Source organism: Lutjanus erythropterus, chromosome 11 (assembly GCF_056507025.1).
Source record: "Lutjanus erythropterus isolate fLutEry1 chromosome 11, fLutEry1.hap2, whole genome shotgun sequence".
NCBI classification, from domain to species: domain Eukaryota; kingdom Metazoa; phylum Chordata; class Actinopteri; order Lutjaniformes; family Lutjanidae; genus Lutjanus; species Lutjanus erythropterus.
Window position 1 is genome coordinate 6,990,784 of NC_139327.1, and position 25,200 is coordinate 7,015,983.

Here is a 25,200-nt window from a genome sequence, read left to right on the forward strand (position 1 = left end):
CAAAATGATCACCTTTGAATTTTCCATTCTGGTGCAAAATGTCTGTTTTTGTTTTTGCCACACATAATGTTTCACATTTATTCATTTTACATTAAACTAAAATGAATACAGAATAATGTTAAATGTTCTCTGAATAAGTAATATCTATTTATGAGTGGTAAAAAATCATTAAAAACCTTTTAGAAGGAGTAGATGTTTTAGCTCTTACATACTCCAACTCCAGAGTGTGTATTTTCAGAGCAGTGAGCTGTTGTTTGCAGGATAACAGGCTGAACTTTACAGTGACAGACAATTGTACAGACAGATATAAACAGCTGATCAACCTACAGTAGAGGACCTGTCATGTCTCGTCATTGTCCAGTTATAATGTTGCCCTTGTCTTGCACCTGTGTAGGTCCAGTGTCCCTGCAGTGTGCAGGTTACTTTGTGAGACAGCTGGATTCATGAGATCATGCGAGAATCCATCTTGGCAGTTTTCAATTTATCTGTGAAAATGAAAAGTGCAGAATTTTCCCTTTAATAATGTCAGGCTCAATTCTCTTGGTCAATATAGAAGCACTGAGGAATTCATTGCTTAAACTGACTACATTTACCATCAACACTGACTTAACATCCATATGAAAAGAGGTGAATTTTGCCTTTAAAAGTATGACATTCAATATGTAGTCAAATTAAATTCATCCGAGAAGAACACAGTAACAACACAGGCGATAAAAACACAACAAACACCCAAAAACAGTGAGTGTATGGACCCAAATGTAATTTATTATCTGCATATTACTGTACACTATCTACAGCACAGCACATCAGCCTAATGTGAGATCTTTAATCAGTTTATTTTACTATCACATCCATCCAGCCACAAAGAAGAGTGTTTCTGTTTTTGATGGCAAATGTGATGTTTGATTTTCTGAATGTAACAGGTGTAATTACACTTCAACACTTCAGTCTGAACCATTGGGACCTCCACATGTAAAGAAAAGCCACCGTTTGTCTTAATTCGACGGGCTCTGAGCTGTAGAGTCCTCTCTCTTAGCTGGAGAATCCTTTTCCTCAGTGTCTTCTTGAGCTTTGGTTGACTCCAGCTCAGAGCCTGCTGTCAGCGCTGACACCCTCTGGGCGAGCCGCTCCAGGACCAAGTCAGCGGTGCTGGTGAGAGTGTGCTGAGAAGACAGGGAACAAAATAACACAACGTCAAATTCAAATAAGATGTATGTAAGATGGATTTGTAAGATGGGAGCATCAGCGCTCAGCCTTGCTTTAGAGACGCTGCAGCAGTTGTCTGCTCGGGGTGTTTACTGCTGAAAAGGTGGATGAAGTGAGATGTCGGCCTTCAGCTGCTCAGTGATGGAGACTGATGCTACAAGAGGCCTCACATAATCACAGGAGAAACTCTCTCTGTAACACTTGAAGGGGTGTGTATAAGACTGACATAACATTGTAATAACCATGGCATAATCAAGATGAGGTTTAGATGAAATGCTTCACATCAAACTGGGAAAGATAAAACACACTTTAAGAGGCTTGGTGACAAAATATTTTGAAATATGGTCTCTAATATGGTCTCTCTTTCTAGCTTATTATGAGAAACTACAAATACCAGCTTGGGATGAGGAACAGGCTGAGAGCATTAACACCATTACACTATTACATATGCATGAGTTTGTGTTTTGAGTTGGTTATACACAACAATACATGTGAACATAAAAAACCCTCCCTTGTTTTTTCCCTCCTTTTTTGTTTTACTTTATTTTTTAATTCTATTTATTTGTAGTTTTTTTTTTTGTTTCATGTATAATTTTTCTTCTTTTTTGTTTGTGTGTGCGCAAATATGTTTTTGTACATGTGAACTATTTGTGTGTATGTATATTTATATGTATTTTAAAAAGGGAAATATATTAGGATGCTGCTAAAATTCAATTTTTAGAATTTTGTGGTATGAATGTACAGACATATGTATGTGTATGTAGGCATATGTATGTGTTAGTTCCAATTGTTGTGGTTTTTCTAAGTATATACTATATCTAATTGACAATTTTATTTAACTTGGTAACTCTATACAACTGATTTTAAGTTATTTTAAATAATATTTTTTTTCTATTTATTCTCTTACATTACAGGCCTATGGTGTTAATTATTTCTTATTCTTATTATTAGCATTTTATGTTTCTTACTTGTTTGTGGATGCTATGAACTGTCCCACAGTTGGTGGGGGATTATAAAGGACATGACTAACTGTAATGTCTTTTTTGGGGTGATGTTTTTGCATTATCCCTATACTGCTAAAATAAATAAATAAAAAGATTATTAAAAAAACATGACATGATACCTATCATGAACATGAAGGAGGTTATATGAATGTTTATGATTGTTGTCATGAAGCTTCATTCTGCCAATTATGTAATTTCTGATGTAAAGTTGACATTGTTTTAGATGTCTTTCTTATGACAACTTGACATTAACCAAGACAACATCTGACAGTGTGGTAACATCATCTTAACAAAAGGTCTAAATTGTTCCACTGTAGCTGATGTCAAGGAAAAATATTCATGACATTTAGAAAAGCCTTTGACAGGGTCATAACCACTGTTGAAAAGTAACAAAGTACATTTACTCAAGTACTGCAATTAAATACAAATTCCAGGTACTTGCCCTTCACTTGAGTGTCTGCATTTTATGCCACACTATACAGCTTTATTTACTTTTTAAACTTAAACTTAAAAACACAACACATACTTATATGATCTAATGTAGTGCTCTGCCCAGGAGTAAAGTATCTAAAACTGGCTCCACATCGATGAACTACAACATTAAAATGTTCTTACATGTATTTGTTATTGATAAAAACAGGATAATATAATAATCTGTAATATATTGATCAACTGCTTCTATGGGTGAAAAAGTCTGGGATAAAATCCTTCCTATACAAATATTGTTTAAATAATTTGCTCACAGTGATGAAGTTTTCTCCTAACAGTGTTCATGTTGGGTCTTTTCATACATGACACATGAATAATTGTACAGTAATTTGACAAGTGTTTGAAACAGCCAATAAAAGTGAGAATATAATTTAATAATAATAATATAATAATCCTCCACTTATAGTGACTGACTTGACCAGGACAGACATGATCACTGATAGAAGTTTCCACTGTATTTGCAAAAAAAAAAAATGTATATAAATATGTCAGAGTATCCATATGCTGAACACAAGCTCTGTAATAATAAAGTAAATAACAAAAAATTGTAACTGATGGTGAGAATGACAACACATTTTATTGCATTATGTGTTACTGTAGTTGTTTCCTCAATACACTGATTTGTCTATTATTCAACTCAAAATACATGAATATACAAAAGCATATCATCTGTCACTGAAAACATACATTAAATGTAGGTATATTGTTTGTGTGTGTGTGTGTGTGTGTGTGTGTGTGTGTGTGTGTGTGTGTGTGTGTGTGTAAATCTACCATATATGGACATAGAATACTGACATTCCACAAGTACAATTGTTGAGTTCTGTTCCATTATGACAAGTCGTGTTCTCCAGTCAGTGACTTTACTAACTGAGCAGAGCCAGAGGACAGATTGACTCTGACCTTCACCCAGAAAACTACAGGACAGAAAAACTACAAGGCTGAATGGACCTGGCTGAGCGAAGCAGTCCACCTGCAGGACGGATCAACAGAGACGCTTCAGAGGAAACAGAGGAGAAGCACCCACTCTTCATTTTGTCTACCAACACGTCCATGATAAGTATTGACTGATCACCTTTGACTAAACTGTGACAACAGCATAACTGGAAAAATACTGACAGCAAACTTTATAGCAATGAGAAAAAATAGTTGGCTTTTTCTGGAATAGACAAAGTTAGAAGTCTGCAAGTCTGTAAGTTGATTGCGTTGATAACTTTTTTTATTTGTTAATTCCCTTTTAGGAATAAATTTCTTGTCAGTTTAGCTAAAAGTTGTTTGTGCATTCAAGCAATTGTCTTGCTCCGTTGACATACTGTTAAAGTTAACAGAGCCGATATATGTATATATGTAAATGTTTATTTAAGGCTGTATTTACTTTCACTGATTCGTATTAGACCCTCTGGCCTAAACCCTTAAAGGCAGCTGCAGGATAACTGAGTTGTTTTCAGTAGCAATGTTGTAGGTTTTTTGTGCTATTTCTCTGTTTTTTTGGGGAGATTGTGAGTTCAAGTTGAAATATATGCTGGTTAAGTGCCCTCCTTCCCTTTTGATAGGTCTTTCTAATTCTGCATATAACATATTGGACCTCAGTCAGTTTAGGAGACATTTTGGCCTACATGCATCGTCTTTTTTTTTGTTTTTTTGTTTCTTTTTTGTTTGTGTGCATATATATATTTTAATTTTTCATTTTATTATCTATTTTATTCTTTAGTTATTTCTAGTAACGGAGCATTTCCTGCTAGCCGCTGGTAGGTAGTTGATAGTTGCTATGACTTCTGGGAAAACACAGGAAGTTCCCAAATGGGATTTAGTACACATTCCAGTCACACGACATTTCATATGTGCCGTGACTGAACTGTTACTAACAAACACACTGACATGGACTACAATGAAGTCCACTGACTACATCTGGACTAAAACTGCTACAACCCTGCTGTTGTGTTGGGTTAAGAGGGATGGGGGCAGCACAGGAGTCCACAGGAAAAACAATTTCAGATTGGCTTTGAGTCCTTGGGCTTTCCTGTGTGGAGTTTGCATGTTCTCCCTGTGCTGTTGTGGGTTTTCTCCGAGTTCTCCGGTTTCCTCCCGCATCCAAAGACATGCCCCATTCAACTTTTGAATGATCTGAATATGGACTTTAATAAATGCTGATTATCATCATTTACTCTCAGAGGTACAACAAGAGTCAGAACACTTTCTCTGGAAAGATTTGTCAAGGTGAAGGTAAAAGATGATAATCTGCATGAAAAATACAGAAAAACTAGAATCAAGGTGGACAGAGGACTGATAGAGAGCTGAAGATTATGATGACACGGTGAAGTTGACCTTTGGCCTTTTGGATATAAAATGTCATCACCTCATTATTTTGTCCTATTAGACATTTGTGTGACATTTTGTCATAATTATATTAATTTGTTGTTCAACCTTGAGGGGTCATTTGTGCCAAGTCTAAAAAAAAAGTTCCATCAAGGAGTTGTTGAGAAATCACATTTACAAGAGTGGGATGAACAGAAGGACAATCCCAAAACATGAATGTTCTAAGAGGTTTCCACTGTAATAACTTTGGTTAAAGTGCTATTCTGTTAAAAAAAAAAAAAAAAAAAAAAAAAAAAAAAAAAAAACTTTACTTCTGGTACTTCAAGTACATTTTGCTGTTAATACTTAAATATTTTTACTTAAGTTACATTTGAGTGCAAAAATTTACTTGTAATCAAACATTGTAGGACTACAGTATTTCTACTTTAACTGAAGAATCTGAGTATTTTGTCCACCACTGGTAATAACACTTTAATGTGAAGTCCAAACTGTACCACTGTAGTCAAGGAAAATATTCACAACACATTTATAATGGTGTTGTAACAGCTAAAGTCAAAACCAACCACATATGACAGTTTAATGTGATGTACCACACAAAGCTAAAGACTTTCTTTAAGGTTGTTAATTAGTGTTACTATGACATGTTTATGACACATTATGTTGTATTGGTTAATGTCAAGTTGTCATGACAAAGGCATGATACTATTTATATTTTATAAACTAATTATTTTATATTATACAAACTAATGATAAAATAACATAAAATATAGGATTACTAATAACTGGTAATTATTGGTTGATCATTTTATTGTTTGTTACCAGTAAAATCATTTTTAACTGTTTTAATCATAATTAACTATCAGTTTACTGTTATTTTCAATGTCAATTAATCAGTCTTTTATTCTCCCAATTAATTGATTAATTAATCCTGTCACAATCTTATCAGTACGTCCATGTGCTCCACATGTTTGGACCTATTTCTCAAGTCATTCCTTTTAAGTTTATCTTCATTATCTGCTAATCACTTTCTCCATTGATTCATTACTTGTTTGGTCCATGAGATGGTAAAAAATATTGATCAGTGTTTCCCAAAGCCCAAGACGACGTCTTCAAATGTCTTGATTTGTCCAGAATTCAAAGACATTTCATTTACTGTCAGAGAGGAGCAAAGAAACCAGAAAATATTCACATTTAAGAAGCCTCAAACTGATTAACTGATTATCAAAATAGTTGGCAATTCATTTTATAATTGATTAATAATCGATCAATCAATCATTGCAGCTATACAAATTACCATTTATTAATGATGGTTATTATAAACTCTTACAAAGTTATGTCATGGTTATGATGGTGTCATGCCAGTCTTATGCACACTAATTCAAATAAAGTCTTATCAGTGTCTTTATAATGGAGAAACACAAATGAAAAGCTTTTTATTGGCTCATTATGTCATATTTGATTTATATTATTTTATTTTTATTTTACTATTTATTTATATGCTTCTTGTGTGAAAACAGGTTGTTTTTGACAATTACTGTCCACTGCTTAAGAAATCAGTGCTTTCTATTCTGCTGCAATTTCCCCTTTTGGCCAGTAGAGGCCAGCAACAACTTGATGTTTGTTTCAATTCATTTCTTCAATACAAATAATTTTCTCAGTTCATGATCATGGCTCTGTGTTGAGTGAGTGAGCAGATGTCGAATCCATTCTGCTGATATGCAGAACAACAGAGAGGCACTGAGCCTGAGAACGTATCTTGTATTAGTATCACCCACCGCTGTAACACAGCTGCCTGCTACATACCTGCAAGATATGCAGTCCCTTCAGTGTGAGGACAGCCAGCTCTCTCAGCCCGTCCCCTGTCAAGTCTAAGTAGATGATGGACAGCAAAGGACTCTTGAAGCTCCGCCTCCACTGCAGCTGAAACTGTCCGTCTCGTCCGCTCCCTGCCGGCTGGAATTTGTAACAGAGAAGCTCCTGCGGGGCAGAAAGGCAGAAAACACTGTCATCATCAGGATGTCAACACGTCAGTCGCCCACTCTGATCAGATGACTGGAAAGTGACCAAAGTGACAAATGTGTCCTAGGGTTGGGAGGGTTACTATAAAAATGTACTGCAAAACAGTTACTAATTACCCGTTAAAAGACGTAATGAGTAACATAATTCAAGTATCACAATATTTAAGTAATGTAACTTGATTACTATCCATTACTTTTGGATTACCTTATTAGTATAAAATATGGTGAAATAGTTTAGTCTAATATTGTGTTTTTAGGGCTGCAACTAATGATTATTTTCATCATTGACTAATCAGTCAATGTCAACAGTCAATCAATCTCAATTAATCGACTGTTGTTTGGTCCATAGAATGTCAGGAAACACTGAAAAATGTTTGAGATGAAGCTCAAGATCACGTCCTCAAATGTCTTGTTTTGTCCACAGCCCAAGAATATTCAGTTTACTGTCAGAGGTTGATTAATTAGTCTGTTTAATAGTAATAATAAATGAATCCTTGTAGCTCTAAGTGTTTTATGTTTGTTGTTTGGTTTATTGGTTTGTCCAGCTGTTCCTTCCTTAGTTGTGCACAATTTTATTGATTTATTGATTGATTTAAAGACAGAAAATGGTGAGAATTCCACCCACTGAAGCATTTTTTCCACTAAAGGCAACTGTGTGTGCAATTCTTATTGTCAACAAATCCCAGACAAACACCAACAATTAATCCAAAGCCTGATATATCTAATTCCTTTGTGCCATAGCGCTCCACTGTTGTCCAAAACTATTAAAAACACACCAGTGAGTCATTGCAGCACTGCTGCAGTGGGTGACATGTTCCCTCATTACCACGAACACACACACACACACACACACACACACACACACACACACACACACACACACACTGTAGTTTATTTGGACTCCATCTCACACTGTGCTGCTTCCTGAAATACTCACTAGAGCACCAAATGTGGATTAATCCACTGCTGAAAATAGTCCCCAAAAACGCTGTTTCCACCTGTTTGATTAGAGATTCAAACTTAACTGCTTATATGGGCACCAAATAAAGTGATCTGATAAAATGTGCATTTACATTCCCAAAAGCATTTAATCAAAATAAAACTTTTCTTGACAAGCTACAAAGTGGCCCCGCCCACTGTGAAGTGTCTAATCTTGAGCCAGAAACATAACAGCAATCGATTAAGCAGAAAGTTCTTGTAAATTCTGAATAAAAATTAAAATTTCAACTTTTATAGGCGGTTTACAAACCTAGAATCTCTCACAAAAGGATCATGGCAGATCATGCAGACCTGACATGTAACTCTTTGTGATTCATATAGCTCTTGTGGTGTTATCATGTTCTGTATCATAAGGCACAGGCATAAATAAAAGTGACCGATTTTTGACTGGAATTTGGTTTGATCTGTTCTATGGGGAGCCTGCTATGCCAAATGCAGTTTAAAATATTCAGTTTCTTTGCTTATCAGCCAATGTACACATCTAAAAGTTTGTAAAACATGATAAAACTATCCGAAATTCAGCATATATCTTTTTGACAAAGCTATAATTATTCAGACAAAATTTTGACTTTGATAAGTTTACCAGCTAGACCTTCACACAGAGAAACTCCTCCTGAGTGGAAACGAACGAGGCAGAGGATAATGCTAAAGGATAATGTACAATGAGCGTGTCATTATTATGAAATAAACCCTGACAGGATGATGCAGGACCCCGACGTGAGCAGATAATGGAAAATCGTTATTTACCAAGTTCATCTATTATCTCACTGGAAACAAATCTAAAATGTCAATATAATAAATCATAATCCTGAAATCAGAATACTGAGTGAGGTTTATAAAAAATGAAGAACAGAGACATCGGTCAGTATCTTCATCCTGTCCTCCTCTGATGTGATTCTCTGCCTGCAGAGAGAGGAGGGGCTGCTTTGTCTCAGCCAGCAGCAAAGTTTACAAGAAACTGCCAGATTTTACTCTCTTGACTTCATTCTTCTGGCTTATAACATTTATATAATCCAACAAAAGGACAAGAAAAAATTGAGACCTATGTTTACTGTAAATGAAATTCAAAACTTTTAAGGCCCTGAGTTTAGATTTTTAAATTCAATACTTCTTTTTAATATTTTGAAGATCCCACAGAATACCCTGCAAACTGATTTATAACTTAACTTACTTAACTGATTATTAAAAGGTCTTACAGTGGCATTGTTACATTATACATTTGCCATATTTCCGTCCCTCCTGGAGACTCACCAGGAGGGACAGAAACCTAATGTCACCGTCTAATGTTATATTTATTCCAACCAGAGAGAATCAGATTAAGTGTTTATATGGTTACTATTAATAAAGACCTGACTGACCTGCCCATATGTTCCCAACAGCACCTCCTTCTGCCCGTCAAAATCCAGGTCAATGACCAGAGCACACAGCACTGCGTCCCACTGGTCACTCTCTGAGAGGCACACGGGGTGAGACAAGCCTCGCTCCTGGACATCTCTGAGAGGACACACACAAACACACTGTTCTCACCTCAGCCCAGAGACATTTTTTCAACCACAGAAATGAAGTCTGAGTGGAAAAAAACACAAAATCAAGTGATGACTCCACTTTTTTCTTTTTAAAAAGTGATCTGATTCTGACCTGTAGACGACGGCCATCTCTATAGTGCTGGTTACCAGAAGGTTGTAGCCTTCTGTTTCCACAACTAAAAAAAAAGCAAAGACACCAACAATCAGTGAAACAAATCCTTGATTTTTACCAAAGTAAGGATCCAAGTCTGTACTGAAACATACCTTTCTCTGTGCTGGGCTGGTTGGGATCAGTTTGGCAGCTCAGAGGGAACAGCAGCACTGTGGAGATCGGACTGTCAAACTGGAACCGCCAGCTCTGCAAAACCTCTGATAAAAAACACATGAGAATTAATAATCCTGTGGTATGTTCATGATCACTGAAAATCCCATCGGAGAGCAATTTAGGAACAGTTTCCAGACTTAAATGGCCAAATTAAGATATTTGCTTCCAACATTTAATTCTCATCACTGTCCATGTCACACTGCTGCTTACTGCATATCTTAAAATATGCAGCACAGATACAGTTTTGTAAACTTGATGAGAACTGAGGCCCTCTGGTCATCTTAATAAAATTAACGTAGCAGAGTAATGCACAGTAGTCAAGTAAAGTCAGTTTTAACAGAAGTTATCTCAGGGCATTTTTCATGTAGAGCAGGTCTACAGAGTTCCTACACATTTTCCAAAGTCAAATTCAAGCACTTGTCAAGCATTTTCAAGGTTTTCCAGCACCGTACAGCTGTGGCAAATATTCTTATGTGTTATACTTACATGTGCTTTATACACTCAAAATGATTGGGCTCTATTTCACTCCATCACATTAAATCAGATGTTACTGTGCTATAAAGAACAGAATGTATGTTTCATGATAGCATTCTACAGAAGGGTGACAAATTAAATGAAAACACAACACTGTAAACAAAAAAAAAAACTTGAGACAATTCAAATTTCAGGGCAAATCACTGCTATACATTTCTGAGTTTTGAGCCCAATTCAAACTCTTAAGTTAACAAAGTTTTTTCTGAGCTATAATCTTGAGTTGAGATAATTTACTTTTCTTATTCATATAAAGTTGAATAATTTGAGTTTTAACACAGAAAAAAATCTTTTGAGAAATATTAAAACATGAACTATTATTCACTTTCATTTCAATGAGTTTACCGATAATTTTGGAAATGCAATTTTTTAACTCTGCTGAGAGACAAATAACTTTTTGATTCTGTTTAAACTGTGCCACAAATTACACATATATTGTTCACCAATTTAAAATAGAATTTTACAAGTCAAGAAAGTCTGAGTTTGTTGTGGGTTTGTTGTAGTTGAACTAGATCTCTCGTCTCACCCAATATATGTCACCTACACCAATCTCACTGTCCCTTTGTAACGTTATCTTATCCTGCGAGTCCTGGTGCTTTTATCAGCCGTGAGGAGAAAGAATAAGTAGAACCTGCTGTTGTGTGACTACATCCTAGTACAGGCATCGTAGCTTCAGCGGCTAACATTAGCTTTTAGAGGGAGAAAATCATGATGTCACTTATGTGACTTCTGCTACTTCAAAAGTTTTACGACAAATGACGACTGTCTTCACTGTCAAATTTATGCTTTAAATTGACTAACAACCTATGAATAATTGATGGCACAATTCAGATGGGATCATAAAATGACACAAGTAAGTAATGTAACAAAGGAGTCTGGCCAAAGACGTATATATGTGTGTTAAGCGTCCCTGGAGGAAGGAACAGGGGACTTCACTGTGTTCCTCAATCACACTCTGGAGGCACATTGTGTGAAAAGGTCATGTGACAGAGTTATTCTGTGTTTGGTGTCCTTCACCTGGTCCTGTCTGGTTGACCAGAGCCAATCCAACGCAGCCGTTCTGACAGCCAAACGCCGAGAGTCTCCGGCCTCCAGCTATACTCAACACATCCAACCACAGCACACTGCATGGAAGGAGAGGAGACACAAGAGTTAAACACAGAGGGGTACAGATCAAACATACATCAATGTGTTGACAGACACTGACAACATGCAATGTTGATGCTGGTTATCACTTCTACTGTCTTCATTCTGTATGAATGGGTGACTAATTAGGGGCCAGCAAGCAAGGCTGCTGGTCCCTCTTATTTTTGTCAATTTGTTATTTTTCTCCTTCCTCTTCTCCCTTGAAAATCTGCATTCCCATACATGAAAATGTAACAAACTTTGCACACAGGTCCAGTCCTACACCAGACATCCTCAAATGGCTTTGTAGGCTAATAATCCTGATGGCAGCACTACAATTACTGTCCAAATTATACCCAAGTTGAACAGAAACTTCCACATGCTTTGAGCTGGCAGGAAAGTCTATCACTGTTTTTTCTCAAAAACTGTAAAACCAAATAAATATATCTCCTCCCACATTTTTTGTTCAATCAACACCAAACCTTCTCCACTGCATGTTCAGACTGTTCTTCACAAACAATCCAGCTGGATTTTTAATTTATCTGAAATTGAGCCCCCGGTGCATTAAAATGTTTTAGCATAAACATCAAGTGCACATTCTTGTAAAATAAATCTCTGATGCTCATGGAAATGACAAAATGTTGATGTCATGGCAGATGTAGCTGGTGAATTTGAATTGTATTTCAAAAAATGAATTTTTAATAAACTTTTGAATTGTATCCTCATGTAAGCTATCACAGTCAATGGAAAATAAAGCATCTTTGATATCATTTTTTCACTTATGGAGCAATCGATCTTTGTGACAATAATTTTCAGACATATATGTGGTCCAGATGAGGCACACAAATTCTCAAAATTCTTTCTTGAAAACTGAATTTTTGAGGTCACAGCAGGATTGTGATTTGCTCTTGGAGTCAGACATTGTTTACTTAAACATTGAGAAACATTAAGAAACATGATTTCAGAGACATTTAAGAAGTTTTTAACAGTTATCAGTCCAGTCATGTATTTGTCACTTGTCTCTTCTTTACTCTTCTTCTTCTTTTTCCTCCTCCTCCTCAAAATGCTCAACCTGACTCGTCACTATGCAGCAGCTATAATTTCTTTTCTTTGCATTTTATATTGCTATTGTTCTTTTTTGTTAACCAAATCATTGCTGTCTCCATAACAGTGTGCCTTTGTAAATGGCACATGGGTGTTTTCATTCTTAGTGTTCTTGTTTATATCAGCTCCACAGGCTGAGCATGAACAAAATAATCCTTTGAGCCAAAATTTGAGAAGTAAATTGGTTTATGCAGGAAAATCATGGCATTGAAATAAGGAGTGACTTCCAAGTTGTTGATGGCTTCAATCACTCAGTTATTCAGTACTCACGACACCTAACAGACAGAGAACAAACAGAGGCAGAGGGACTCAGACTAACTTGCTGGGCAGCTGCTGTAGTTCAGGGAAGAGTCTCTCCACTGGCTGCTCCTCAAACTGGTGGAGGGAGGCGTTCTGTTGGAAACAGGGCAGTCAGGCTGAATGCTCCTCTGCTCTTGCATGATGAATGAACAGATACGCTAAACTCATTACCATCTTCTTTTATCTATCTTGCTAAGAAAAAAAGCCGTCTCGTAACTTTGATCCCTTTTAATCCACAAGTCTTCTATTTGACAGAACAATGAATCTTGTTGTCAACTGCTGTTTCCAATGTCAAGGATGAACGCTGAACCTCAACTTTTAAGCCAACGGGGACAAAGAGCATTTAAAGTCAACATCTACTGAACATCTCTTTAAAGGGATAGTTCACCAAAAAATGAAAATTCAGTAGTTACCTACTCATGCCGACTGAAGGTCAGGTTTAGTTTTTCAATCATAAACATACAGATAAAGCAGAGTAAATTTTGACCAAAATCTTATCACACACACACACACACACACACACACACACACACACACACACACACACACAGACAAGTTCATGTAGTCTGTGATCTGACCTCCTTGTACAGGTGAATCCTCTGGTCATGACCGCTGAGCAGAAATACCGTCTCTCTGCCTCCATCGTCACACTGCACCCTGACAGAGAGAGCAGAGCTTACTGACAGTCACCACAGAGCAGAGGATGACAGAGAGAGTTTGTGGGGTTTAAACAGTGTTGGGGGACCATGGCTCCGTTACATCACCAAGCCACATTTCAGGTCCACCCCAAAAAATCCTGATCACAGAAATCGTGAGCAACAGTTTAATAGTCTAACTCCACAATTCAGTGCAACACAGTTCTTAGTGTTTTCATACATTTCACAGATTTGTTTTCATTTTCATTTTCCTTCAAAAGAATTTTAAAAGATTCAAAGTCATGTTTCAATAAGATAAACATTTAAGCACAGCACAAGAAAATATAAAGTGAAAATAATACAATTATCAAATATTAAAAGCAGTTGGTAATTAGTGTGAATATATTTTATAAACTGAGTGCACAGTTGACAGTAGCTGGAAATGGAAAGTTCTTGGCCTGGTTTTGTGTTTTTGTTTTTTTTAAAATCAGTTATAATCAATAATTGCTGATGTAGAGAACAGTACTGCTAAGAACAAACTTCAAAAAACAAGGCTTGATGAGGGTACTACTGGGGCATGCTGAGCTTTTTTCAATATTGTTAAATCAATATCTGTTTCTAAAACATTTTCTATTGTCAGACATTTTATTTTTCATTGACAGTTAAAATAATCAACAGATACCATGTTTTATAACCATAGTGAGACATTGATTGGACTGTGAATGTTTATTGTATTTCCAGTAATCCTGTTGCACTGCAAAGCAAAGTCTGTCCACTGGTTTGTACTGGTGTCACTGTGCAGTATCATGTCCACTCTTGCATCCTGTATGAATGGTGACGACTAGAGCTGCACGATATGTTAAAGAAGTTATATTGTGATTATTTTTACTGAGACTGAAGAACAAGATTTCTAGGTCGGTGCATCTCTGCAGCACTGAAGTACTTTATTTGAATGTTGTTTTCTGACATTTTCTCTTTTCAAAAAACTGTAATTTGGTTTTGTGATTTGGATTTTGCTCTTGGCCATATTGTGATTTCAATAATATTGTGATTAATTCTGCAGCCCCTAGTGAGGACTCAATTTTATCTTTACAATTGATTCTCAGGACCTGGTTATTTTACATGTTTCAGTCTGTAATCCTGAACTGCAGCGGTGGTTACCATGGCAACTGAACTCGGTGTGAACTTTGTGCGAGACAGAAAAAGCCCCGGTTAGCTGCTACATGCCTCTGCATTTAGAATGTAATATTCATTTGCAGTGTATCACAGCTGTGCAGCAGCCGACTCACTCTGTGTGGTACAGCTGGAACGGTGTGAACTGCAGCTCCAGATTCAGGCAGCTCTCTGTTAAGAGGAACACACCAACATCAGCATGTGAAACATCTGGTAGAGTGAGCAGCACTGTACACATCTGGACACCGATTGCTTCACTCACGTGCAATGGACTCCAGGTTGAACTCTGAGCCGGGTTCATAGTCGCAGTAGATATTCAGAAACGGTGTGGCTTTGTCACCAGAGTCCTGCAGGGGTTCACACATAATTAACAAAGCTTCTGTAACAGTGGAAAGGTTTTACAACTCTTGTAGTTAAGTCTGCACATGCTATGACTTGTGAACATTACTGTGAAAATACCTTTACAAATGTGATGCCCACCACCAGGCCTCTTTTGGGTGGAGACTTGTTGAAGGCATCAATTGACACAATTTCAGCATCAACTAGGTAAAAAAGACATGATCAAATCTTTTCAGCATCGAACAACAACAGACACAGAAGTTTCAGGATTAATTACTGAGTTATGGAAACTGCCCTGCTAAAGGAAAATACAATTAGTAACAACAGGTGCAGTAAAAAGTACAATATTTTCCTTCTGAAATTAAATGAGTATAAAGTAGCACTGAACAGAAATATTCAAGTGAAGTGAAAGTACCTCAGATTTGTTCTAAAGTACTTAAGTACAGCAATTGTAGTAAGGACTCATGTTATGCTACATTAGTCCATGAAGTATCATAAGTTATCACTCTATGTATTATAAAATGAAGTACATATTGATGAGGTACATATATTGATCCAGCATAGATTATTTTATATGCATGTCATTTAACATTGACTTTAAATTTATATTAAGTGTTTAGGATGAAGACAGCCCCCAAATAAGAAATGAAATTCATTTGTAAGGTAAAAGATTTATATTTAAATGCTGTATAAAATTAATTTGAGAGCCAGTTTCTTTTGGAAAAAAACAATCGCTAAAAATTCTAAATACCTATACTCAACCTGTCAAATGTGTTTCACTTTCTGAATGTATTGGTACTGTAAATCTGATTTGAATTACTGAAAGGATCCTTTCAAATTTGTTGTTCTTTGTTAATGTTTTTTTTTTTTATCTGAATGCCTCCATTTTTATTTATTTTATTTATTCTAGGGATGTCCCAATACAACTTTTTCATTTCCGATATGATACCGATATTGCAGCCTTGAGTACTGGTCGATACCAATATCGATCTGATACGATATCAGCGTGAATCATACATACTTTTATTACTTATTTTGTAGTGTGGAATGTTAGAAAAGGCTTGATCAAGTGATGTTACTCAAACAGAGAACAATAGTCAGTGACCAGAGTCACCTATGGATAGAAGTGCTGGAGCAGAAAATGGACTGCTTATCAGAGCACTTATATCAGAGATTTTAGATGCAGTCCGATAAAATCCAATACTCGTTTTTTGGCTGATATTGGACCGATAGCCAATATCAATATCGGATCAGGACACCCCTAATTTATTCACTTTTTTTTAGTTATATTGTAATGTCTTCATTAGAGCTGTAATGATTAACTGATTACAAATCTATTATTACACTAATTGCTTTCTATTTTGATAATCGATTAATCATTTGAGCCTTTTTTTTAAGAAAAAAAAAATCTAAATTCTGATTCCAGCTTCTTAAATGTCAGTATTATCAAGTTTCTTTACTCCTCTCTGACACTTAACTGAATATCTTGGGTTGTGGACAAAAAAAGACAGTTTTGGACATCTCAGGCTTTGGGGTACACTGACCAACATTTTTCACCATTTTCTGACATTTAGGTAAAACATCAAATAGATTAATTGACTAAAATGACTGACAGATGAATTGATAATGAAAATATTCATATTCATATGTGGACCTATTTTGTATTTTGCAATCTGACAAGTGTGTGACAGGATTAATTAATTGTTTTGCGTTATTTTTTATTACAAATGTCCAAAATATCTGACTTCAGCTTCTTCATTGAGACTATTTTTTGGTTTCTTTGCTCCTCTCTGACAATAAAATGAATAGTTTTGGGTTATGGACAAAACAAGACGTGTGTATGAAAACCTGCTCAACATTCTTCACCACTGTCTGACATTTTATAGAGTGAACAACTAATTGATTAATCAAGAAAATGATCAACAGATTATCTACTATGAAAATAATCATCAACTGCAGCCCTAGACTTCATATTGTCATGGGTGTCACGTGAATTAATTAAATAAACAAAACAAACAAAAAGCATTACACTTTACTTTTTTAGTCATAGTAATGTTTGTAGATCTCCATGTTCTTCATGTACCTTCAGTATCTGTCCCTGTCTGTAGGTGTTGTGCAGGTGAGTACCTGGTATGTATGTGAACTGGACCTCTTTGGCCACAGGTCTGATCTTCTGCTGCAGCTCCTGGTACCTGAAACACACCACCTTCCCTTTGAGAGTGGCCGCCAGCAGCTCCTGCTGCCCGGCCTGACACAGACCATAGATGTTACTCTGCGACGGGAAGCGGCTGAAGCTGTCCTCCACGAAGGGATACGACTCTCTGAGCATCCTGAAGCAGCAAATTCAACTCACTAACTTCATTTAATCACAAATGTCAACAATGAAGACTCTTCATGACTGTTTTGTGGATGCTCTGCTCTCCAGCTCCATTCACGGCAGCGTCAAATAGCTCAAATGAGATAAACAGTCGGTTTAGATTTAAGACTTAATTCATTAATAACGAAATTATCTTAATTTTGATTAAATAAACTAAAAATCTTAGTCATTTCTCTGCCTCGTTCTAAATGGCTCGAGCAGCAAACTATCAACAAGCAAAACATCCGGGTTAGGGCGGAGCTGCGTTCACGGTTGTCGGATAAATAGAATTTACTGTTCATGAATCAGGGGAACCAGGGAAAGTAAAATTAAGCTTTTCCTGACAAAAAAAATAGTTTGACAAAACTACATCTCCCACTTCAGTGCATTATTTGTGTTTCGTTACAGTGCTATGGGTTTTTTTAAAATATATATTTTACTTTTTATATTTGCATGGCTGATATTCTGTCACTAAAATGTAGTCCAGTGCTGATGGACTTTAATTAAACTGTCATCACCGTGTTACACAGTGAATCTGGTAATTATTTTCAAGTTAAAATGTAGAGAATTCGTAATGTCAAACAATTTTTGGACTCTGACTTCCCAACGTATTTAGGAATTTCGCAAACATCAGAGACACTAAAAGGCAGCACGTGGCTTTTCTTCTTCATGCTGTATATTAATGACAGATTCGACGCATCGCACGCACAATCCTGCCATCTAGCGGTGCTGTCTGTTACATCCCAAATTAAAGCAGTGACAAATTATCTTTTTCTTTTAAAGGGATTACATTATCAATGATCTGTTGCTGGTGATTTCCTTTTACTTTGTAGTTGCATCTGCCGCTGCTCACTTGTTCTCTAAATCCATGCATTTTATTTACACATTTATGAGCTAATCTTTATTTATAATAAATTATTAGGTCCATTGTGATGAAAATTAATTGCATATTAAACAGAAACAGTAAGCTTTTCCAGCATTATAGAAGAAATAATTATGCAAAACAAAGCTACAATATAGGTGTTCAAATGATTGTACCTATTTAAATGAAGGCAAACATACTGTTGTATATGTTGGATTCATTATATACTCACCACACCATTCACACACTGTATGTAAATAAAGAAAGATGATTAGAAAAATAAATGCTTTAGCTTGGACTGCTTGTTTGGCAACACCTATAAAACTACATCTACAACCTAGCAGTCAGTCACACTAAATACAGTTAATGTTTGTCCAGCAGATGTCAGTGAAAACTCACTCATCAAGTTGTTGAACGGACCACACAGCCCTTTTGCACTCACGTTTGATGTGAAATACTTTTTCTACAGCCTTTTAAATAATCAAACAGAAACGTTTGTTGCATTAGATTTGTGTGTCCTTATGCTCAGTGGTTGTCACTGTGGTTGTTCAAATTCCAGCTATGCAGGGCCTTTCTGTGTTTCTGTGTCTGTGGGAGTTTAAAAACGCATGTATATTATGTACAAGATCCAGTATGTAAAGATTCAGGGGGGATCTCTTGGCAGAATATGGCAGAAATTGATTATAATAGTCATAATTATGGTTGCATTGACATATGATTACCTGAAATAAGAAGCATTGTTTTCATTTCCTTGGAATGAACTCTTTATATCCACAGAGGGCTACAAAGAGTTTGCTCACCACATACTTATGAATACTGTATTCCATTTTTTCCATATTCTGCCCATAAATCCCCTCTAAATCTTACACACTGGTCCTTTAAAGTCAACCACGGGCTTGAAGCAAAAACAAGTAAATAAACTAAATAAGAGTGATCACCATCAAGTTGAGCAAAACACTTTGACTGGAGAGATACGTAAGACTTTCTCCCTGCAGTAATAACAGCAGCCTCAGGGGGCGCTGCTTGTGTGGTGACCTGTGACCTGAGAGCAGACAAGCTGATGGTCACAGAACAAGAAGAGGTCACTTTACTTTGAGCACAGACCAATAAATGCACCTGCAGTTTTGAGTTGATCTTCTAACACATCATATTTGCATTACTTTTCAATGACTTTTTTATGTTTGCACATTAATTGTCTGTGTAGTTCTGTTTGCACACTCACTTGCCTTGAACTGCCCCTTGAGGGACGAATAAAGTATTCTGAATTGAACCTAACTGAAAAATTGTTGCCATATCAACACTGCAGGCTCAATCACCTGTTCATCAGCTCAGCAGTCGCCTCTCCCGTTGTTGGACCGCCCTGCAGTGTGTGTTACAGTGTCCGGTGTGTGTTGCGGGGGTGAAACAGACAGAGCCGCTGCTCCATATTGTGACAGTTCAGAGGTGGCAGTGTGCTACACCCCCACTTCTCCTAATACCACCTGCTAATCCATCTGCAGGATTACTGTCCACTGTAATCACTCATCCTGCACACTGACACACCTCACCTCGCACTGCAACTCCTGACTCATTACACACACACACACACACACACACACACACACACACACACACACACACACACACACACACACACACAAATGTACCTTGCATAAGAAGTTTATGGTGGCTGTAGTTTTACATGAACTGTAAACGTGAATCAGGATCACCACCATTTTTCCAGTTACTAATTATAAATAGTAGCAGCTTGATGCAGAGGTGTAATGCTGAGGGCTTAAAGTGCTTCACAACACAGGATTTAAAAAAAACTTGACTGTAAGGAGAAAATAAAAATGGAACAGCATTAACAATAAGTGAAATGTTTGATAAATTACCCAGCAGTGGATGTATCAAGCTACAAATACTCAGATTATTGTAATTAAGTAGTTTATCTGGGCACTTGTACTTCTCTGAGCATATTTTAAGTCTGTTCTTTTACTCATACTTGTGTATTCATTATACAATGTAATCTACTTAGTTAGAATCATAACTGAGTACAATTTGAATTTATATCCAAACCTTTCATCTGCATTTTTGTAGCCAATAAAGTGATCTGATTGCAAATGGGACAATGAAAACAGGACATGCAGACAAAAAACAGAAAAACACAATGTTAATGATTGATTTATTAATTGATTAAATACTGTTAAGAATTTAACCAATTAAAAATGAAATCGATAGTCTAGAAATGCCACTGTGCTTCCTTTGACTTTGTTTTGTCAAGCAGAGCTGATGGAGCTGCTGAATGAAGAGACATAAACTTAAAATAAGAAATATGATGAATATGAGGAGGAAAAGACATGCCCTTTGCAACTTAGTAATTATTCACGATTCCATCACTGATGGTACAACAAAAATAATGCTGTAAAAAGAACAAAAAAAAAATGATACAAGCAGTAAAAACACTTACTTAACTTTTGAGCTGACCAGATATTAGTACCCTTTGCACTATTTGTACTGTTTACAATTATAGAAATATATGACTTGTGTATTAACATTGTATGTTATTGGTCGGTGTTGCTTTTAAATGTATTTATACAGTATATATTTATTCACCTATAAGGTACAAGGTTCATTTATAAATAATTTTACAGCACAGGGTTGTATAACAAACTGGACATTGTTGTCTCTTTATGCTACTCACAAAGAACAAAATGACATATGCTGACGAATAACTAACAAGTAATAAAAATAAAACTATTATTTATGGTGGAGAGCTGAGGATGAATTGAGGGAAGAAGTTGCTCTGTAGTCTGGTGCTGCAGCAGCTGATGCCTCTGTGTTGGATATGAAGAAATGCAATGTAAGCAAGTTTAATTCATGTACAGGCTGGGGAAGTAATGGATTACATCTACTGGGATTACTTAATCAGGATCCACAAAAAAGGTAACTGTATTCCATTACAGTTACAGAATAAAGAGCGTAATCAGATTACAGATACATTATGTAAAATTGGGGATTATTATCAGGATTATGATTTTAAAATAAAGAAGGATATACGACCACAGTGCACACACAGAGATCAAATGCATTATCATGACCTCTGGTGAAAAAATGCTTCATTAGGTGGAAATTTTTATAATTTTATTGTGTTTGACCAATCAGCAACCAGTTGGACAACCTAATGAACCAAATGATGAACATAAAACACTGCTGCAACAATTAATCTATTATTAATCAACTATTAAATTAAACTGCATCTATTTTGATAATCAATGAATTATTTTGAGTCATTTTTTTAATATTATAAGTTATATTATAACTGAATATTTTTGAGTTTTGGACAAAACAATACATTTGATGATGTCATCTTAGTCTTTAGGAAACACTGATCAACATTTTTCAACATTTTCTGACATTTCATGGACCAAACAACTAATCAATAAATTGAGAAAATAATCGACAGATTAATTGATGATGAAAATAATTGTTAGTTGCAGGCCTTAGCTTACAGTTTCACCATATTTTATATTGAGGTTATTTCATAGTAATGAAAGTAATCAAGTTACATTACTTTAATATTATGTTACTGACTACATGTTTTAACAGGTAATAATTTTAACTGTATAATACATTTTTTAAAGTTACCTTCCCAACCCAGACAAGATATAAAAGAAACCTAAGAAAATGTAGAAGGGCAGAAATATTGTGTCCGGACGAGCACAAAGGGGAAGATAAATATGAACCAAAATATAATAAGATAATCAAACAGAATAAAATTTATAATGCAGCTGTTAAAACATGTAGTCAGTTGCTAAGAGTGTTTTAAGGCCTGATTCAAAGGGACAGTTCACCACAAAATCTAAAATACACGTTGTTCCTCTCACCTGCAGTGCATTTTATCCATGTAGAGTGTTTTGATGTGAGCTGCAGAGTTTTTGGAGACATCGGCTTTAGAGAAATATAATAATATCACACTATAAAAACACGTAAAAGTCCTTCTTTGGAAATGTTGCTTAGGTAAAAGTATGTAAGTATAATCAGGAAAATATTAACAGTAAAATACTTAATGAAGAAAAATGTCCCCTGTAACTGACACTCTTAGGCTGTATACTATATCATTATATTATTCTCACCCAGTCATTTTACTGCTGCAGTTTGTAGAAGTGGAGCTCATACTTTAAATGTTTTTATTAAGGACTGCAACTTCTGACTATTTTCACTGTTAAAAAAATAAGTCAAATTGATCAAATCAACTAATCATTTCAGCTGTATTTGTACAAACTGTTGGGGAGTTTAATTTATAACAAAACACCATATTTTATCATTTCATGTTTTGTTCAAAAATCTTAATCAGTGAAGAAACTGCAGCTGTCAGACAAATGTGGTGAAGTTCAAAGTACAACATTTCCTTCTTTAATTCGGTGGAGTAGAGGAAGAAAATGCCATGAAAGAAAAAGACTGAAGTAAAGTAAAAGTACCACGAATTTTACTCAAGTACAGTACTTAAATAAATCTACTTAGTTACATTCCACACTATTGGCTGATTTAATTGTTTCACTGAGGCTAAAATGAAAAATGATGACCTGTCTTGGTTTGTGGTCTGTAGGATGAGTGACTGAAGGTCAGCACTAACTTTTAATCACTCTTTTTTTTGACAAGATAATATAATTATTTAGTTTTATCTTCATTTAACCCTATAACCCTTTACAACATCAGTATGATCAAAACTCTCATGAAAAACCTGCTGTATGCGATCTGAGACACGTCTTCTGCCCCCTGATGGATTATCAGTGCGCTGCAGGCAGCAGCCGGCCTGCAAGTACAAAATCCAACATAGCTGCCTTCATGTGGTGATTTGCACATTTTGGGGAGGAAAATCTTTGTTAATTTAGAAAAAGTTACTGTAAGAATTGAAATATGAATATTTACTTTGGTCAACAACCTAGAATTACTACTATAGTATATAACTACTTAATATGTACCTCATTTTATAATAAAATCATGTTGAAAATGTGAGTATCAAATATGACACAGCTGGTACATAAGATTATATATTTATGAATCTTTCACTTATTATTCTAATGAATTTCATCATGCATTCTACATTATTCCACCACCATCCCAAAAACACTCATTGAAGACTAAAATGTCATCTTAAGATACATTTAGAGTGGAAATGTGGATATTTGTAAATATTTTTTTAACCTCCTCTCATTATAGTCACTTGTGTGTTGCAGTTATGAGCAAGTCAGCACTTGCTGATAATTGTTTTTTTAATTGATTTTCACTAAAACAGTTCCTGGATTATCATAATTGTATGTTATATTGAACAGTTCGGTTTACACTGACCAATCACTGTTTCTGCTGACCAAAATCTGAAATATAACGGTTCCTTTTTGAAAAACAAACAAACAAACAAAAAAAAGTGTCAAATTTTCCAAAAGCAATTAATACTAAAAACTAAAGCAATATGAGCCTGTTTTGAAAATATATGGAGTAGAAAGTACAGGTATTTGTGTTCAAATGTAGGGAATAAAAGTAAAAAGATGCCAGACAAATAAAGATTCAAGTAAAGTCCAGATACCTGAAAGTATATGTACTCAGTTACTTCTCACCTCAAGTGACAAACAAGGCAGTAGCTGCTTCATGGATCACTTCTGATCACTTAATTTGATATTATATTGATCTTACAAGTGAAATTCCCCATAAATGTATTCAAAATGTCAGTGAATATTTCATTCTAGTTATTCATTCCATCCTATAGGTGGAGATGTGACCTAAACAAACCTGCTGCTACATTTCATTGGATTAATAACACAAATACTGTAAAGCATCTGTTGCTTGTCTCTCTTTCTCAGTCTGATCTCAGGTGCTGGATTTTCACCCCTGGTTTAAAATAAACTCAAGCCTGAAAAAGTTTATTTCAATCAGTGTTTGGACTTTTTCACCACAAGCTTTTCCTCCTCGGACCGCGTGCCGTGTTTTTGTTTTCCGGCGTTCACCTTCCTCAAGGTCTGCTCGCTGCCGTCCATCCCCCATCACATCTGCTCCTCCCTGGGATTACAGCACAAATGTCTGTCTGAAACTCTCAGTGCTGAGGGGGAAGATTACAAGTGCACTGCACCCTCCGAGAGGGGTTAACCAATCAGGGCGCGCAGACGCAGGGATTAACCAATCATACCCGGGAGAGGGAGGGCAGAGGGATTAAATTGAGCACAGAGTGGGATTAGGTCAGTGTTGAGTGCAGAAAAATGCTTTGAAATGTCTCTTACTGCCCGTCCACTTCTCTCTGTGCAGTTTATCTGAATATATAATCAGAATGTTAAGACATTTTACATCATATGTGATTTATATAGCAACAAAAGCAGGGTTTGTTTTTATTATTTGTATCAGAATTACATCAGAAATCTTAGCAGTGAAACTTAAATAAACCTTTTATAGTGATTTAGCTAATATGAAGCATTATTTTTATCATGTCATGTGCACAAATTTCATCTAAGACGTTAAAATGAGACTTATTAAATTGAATTGCTTGCTAACTGTTCTAAAATTAAAAAACAATTTGCTTTAAAAAGGTGGCAAAATATGTCACGTGGTCACGTGTTGTTTTGGAAAGACAGGATCTGTTAAGTAACAGAGAATCAATCCTTTCTTACCGTCAACACAAACAACAAATAACACACATGTCGTATGAAATATTTTCACATATTTGATGTCATCGCTAAATTTGTGTGGCAGTAATCAGGTCATGTGGGGATTACCAAGTTGTCAGAGGAGTTGGGGAGATTGGTGGATCGGTGGGGGTGGAGGGGCTGAAAGAAGGGGAACCACTGAGCGGATGATATCTCAGAGCGGTGGAGCCATTAATAAAAACAACTGTGGTAAAAAGGCTTTATTAAACTGCATTGTTGTT

General features: G+C 35.9%; 1 protein-coding gene across 1 annotated transcript; it reads right to left on the reverse strand.

Moving 5' to 3' along the window:
* Positions 1-743: 743 nt before the first annotated feature.
* On the reverse strand, positions 744-17,564 carry kptn (kaptin (actin binding protein)). The gene is made up of 12 exons (XM_084730247.1): positions 17,215-17,564; positions 15,208-15,290; positions 15,011-15,095; positions 14,865-14,919; positions 13,519-13,597; positions 12,960-13,033; positions 11,429-11,535; positions 9,820-9,924; positions 9,668-9,731; positions 9,388-9,523; positions 6,816-6,989; positions 744-1,163 (listed from the first exon to the last, which is right to left on the reverse strand). The coding sequence occupies exons 1-12, from the start codon at positions 17,414-17,416 to the stop codon at positions 996-998; spliced, it is 1,332 nt and encodes a 443-aa protein (XP_084586373.1). The 5' UTR covers positions 17,417-17,564; the 3' UTR covers positions 744-995.
* Positions 17,565-25,200: the final 7,636 nt, after the last annotated feature.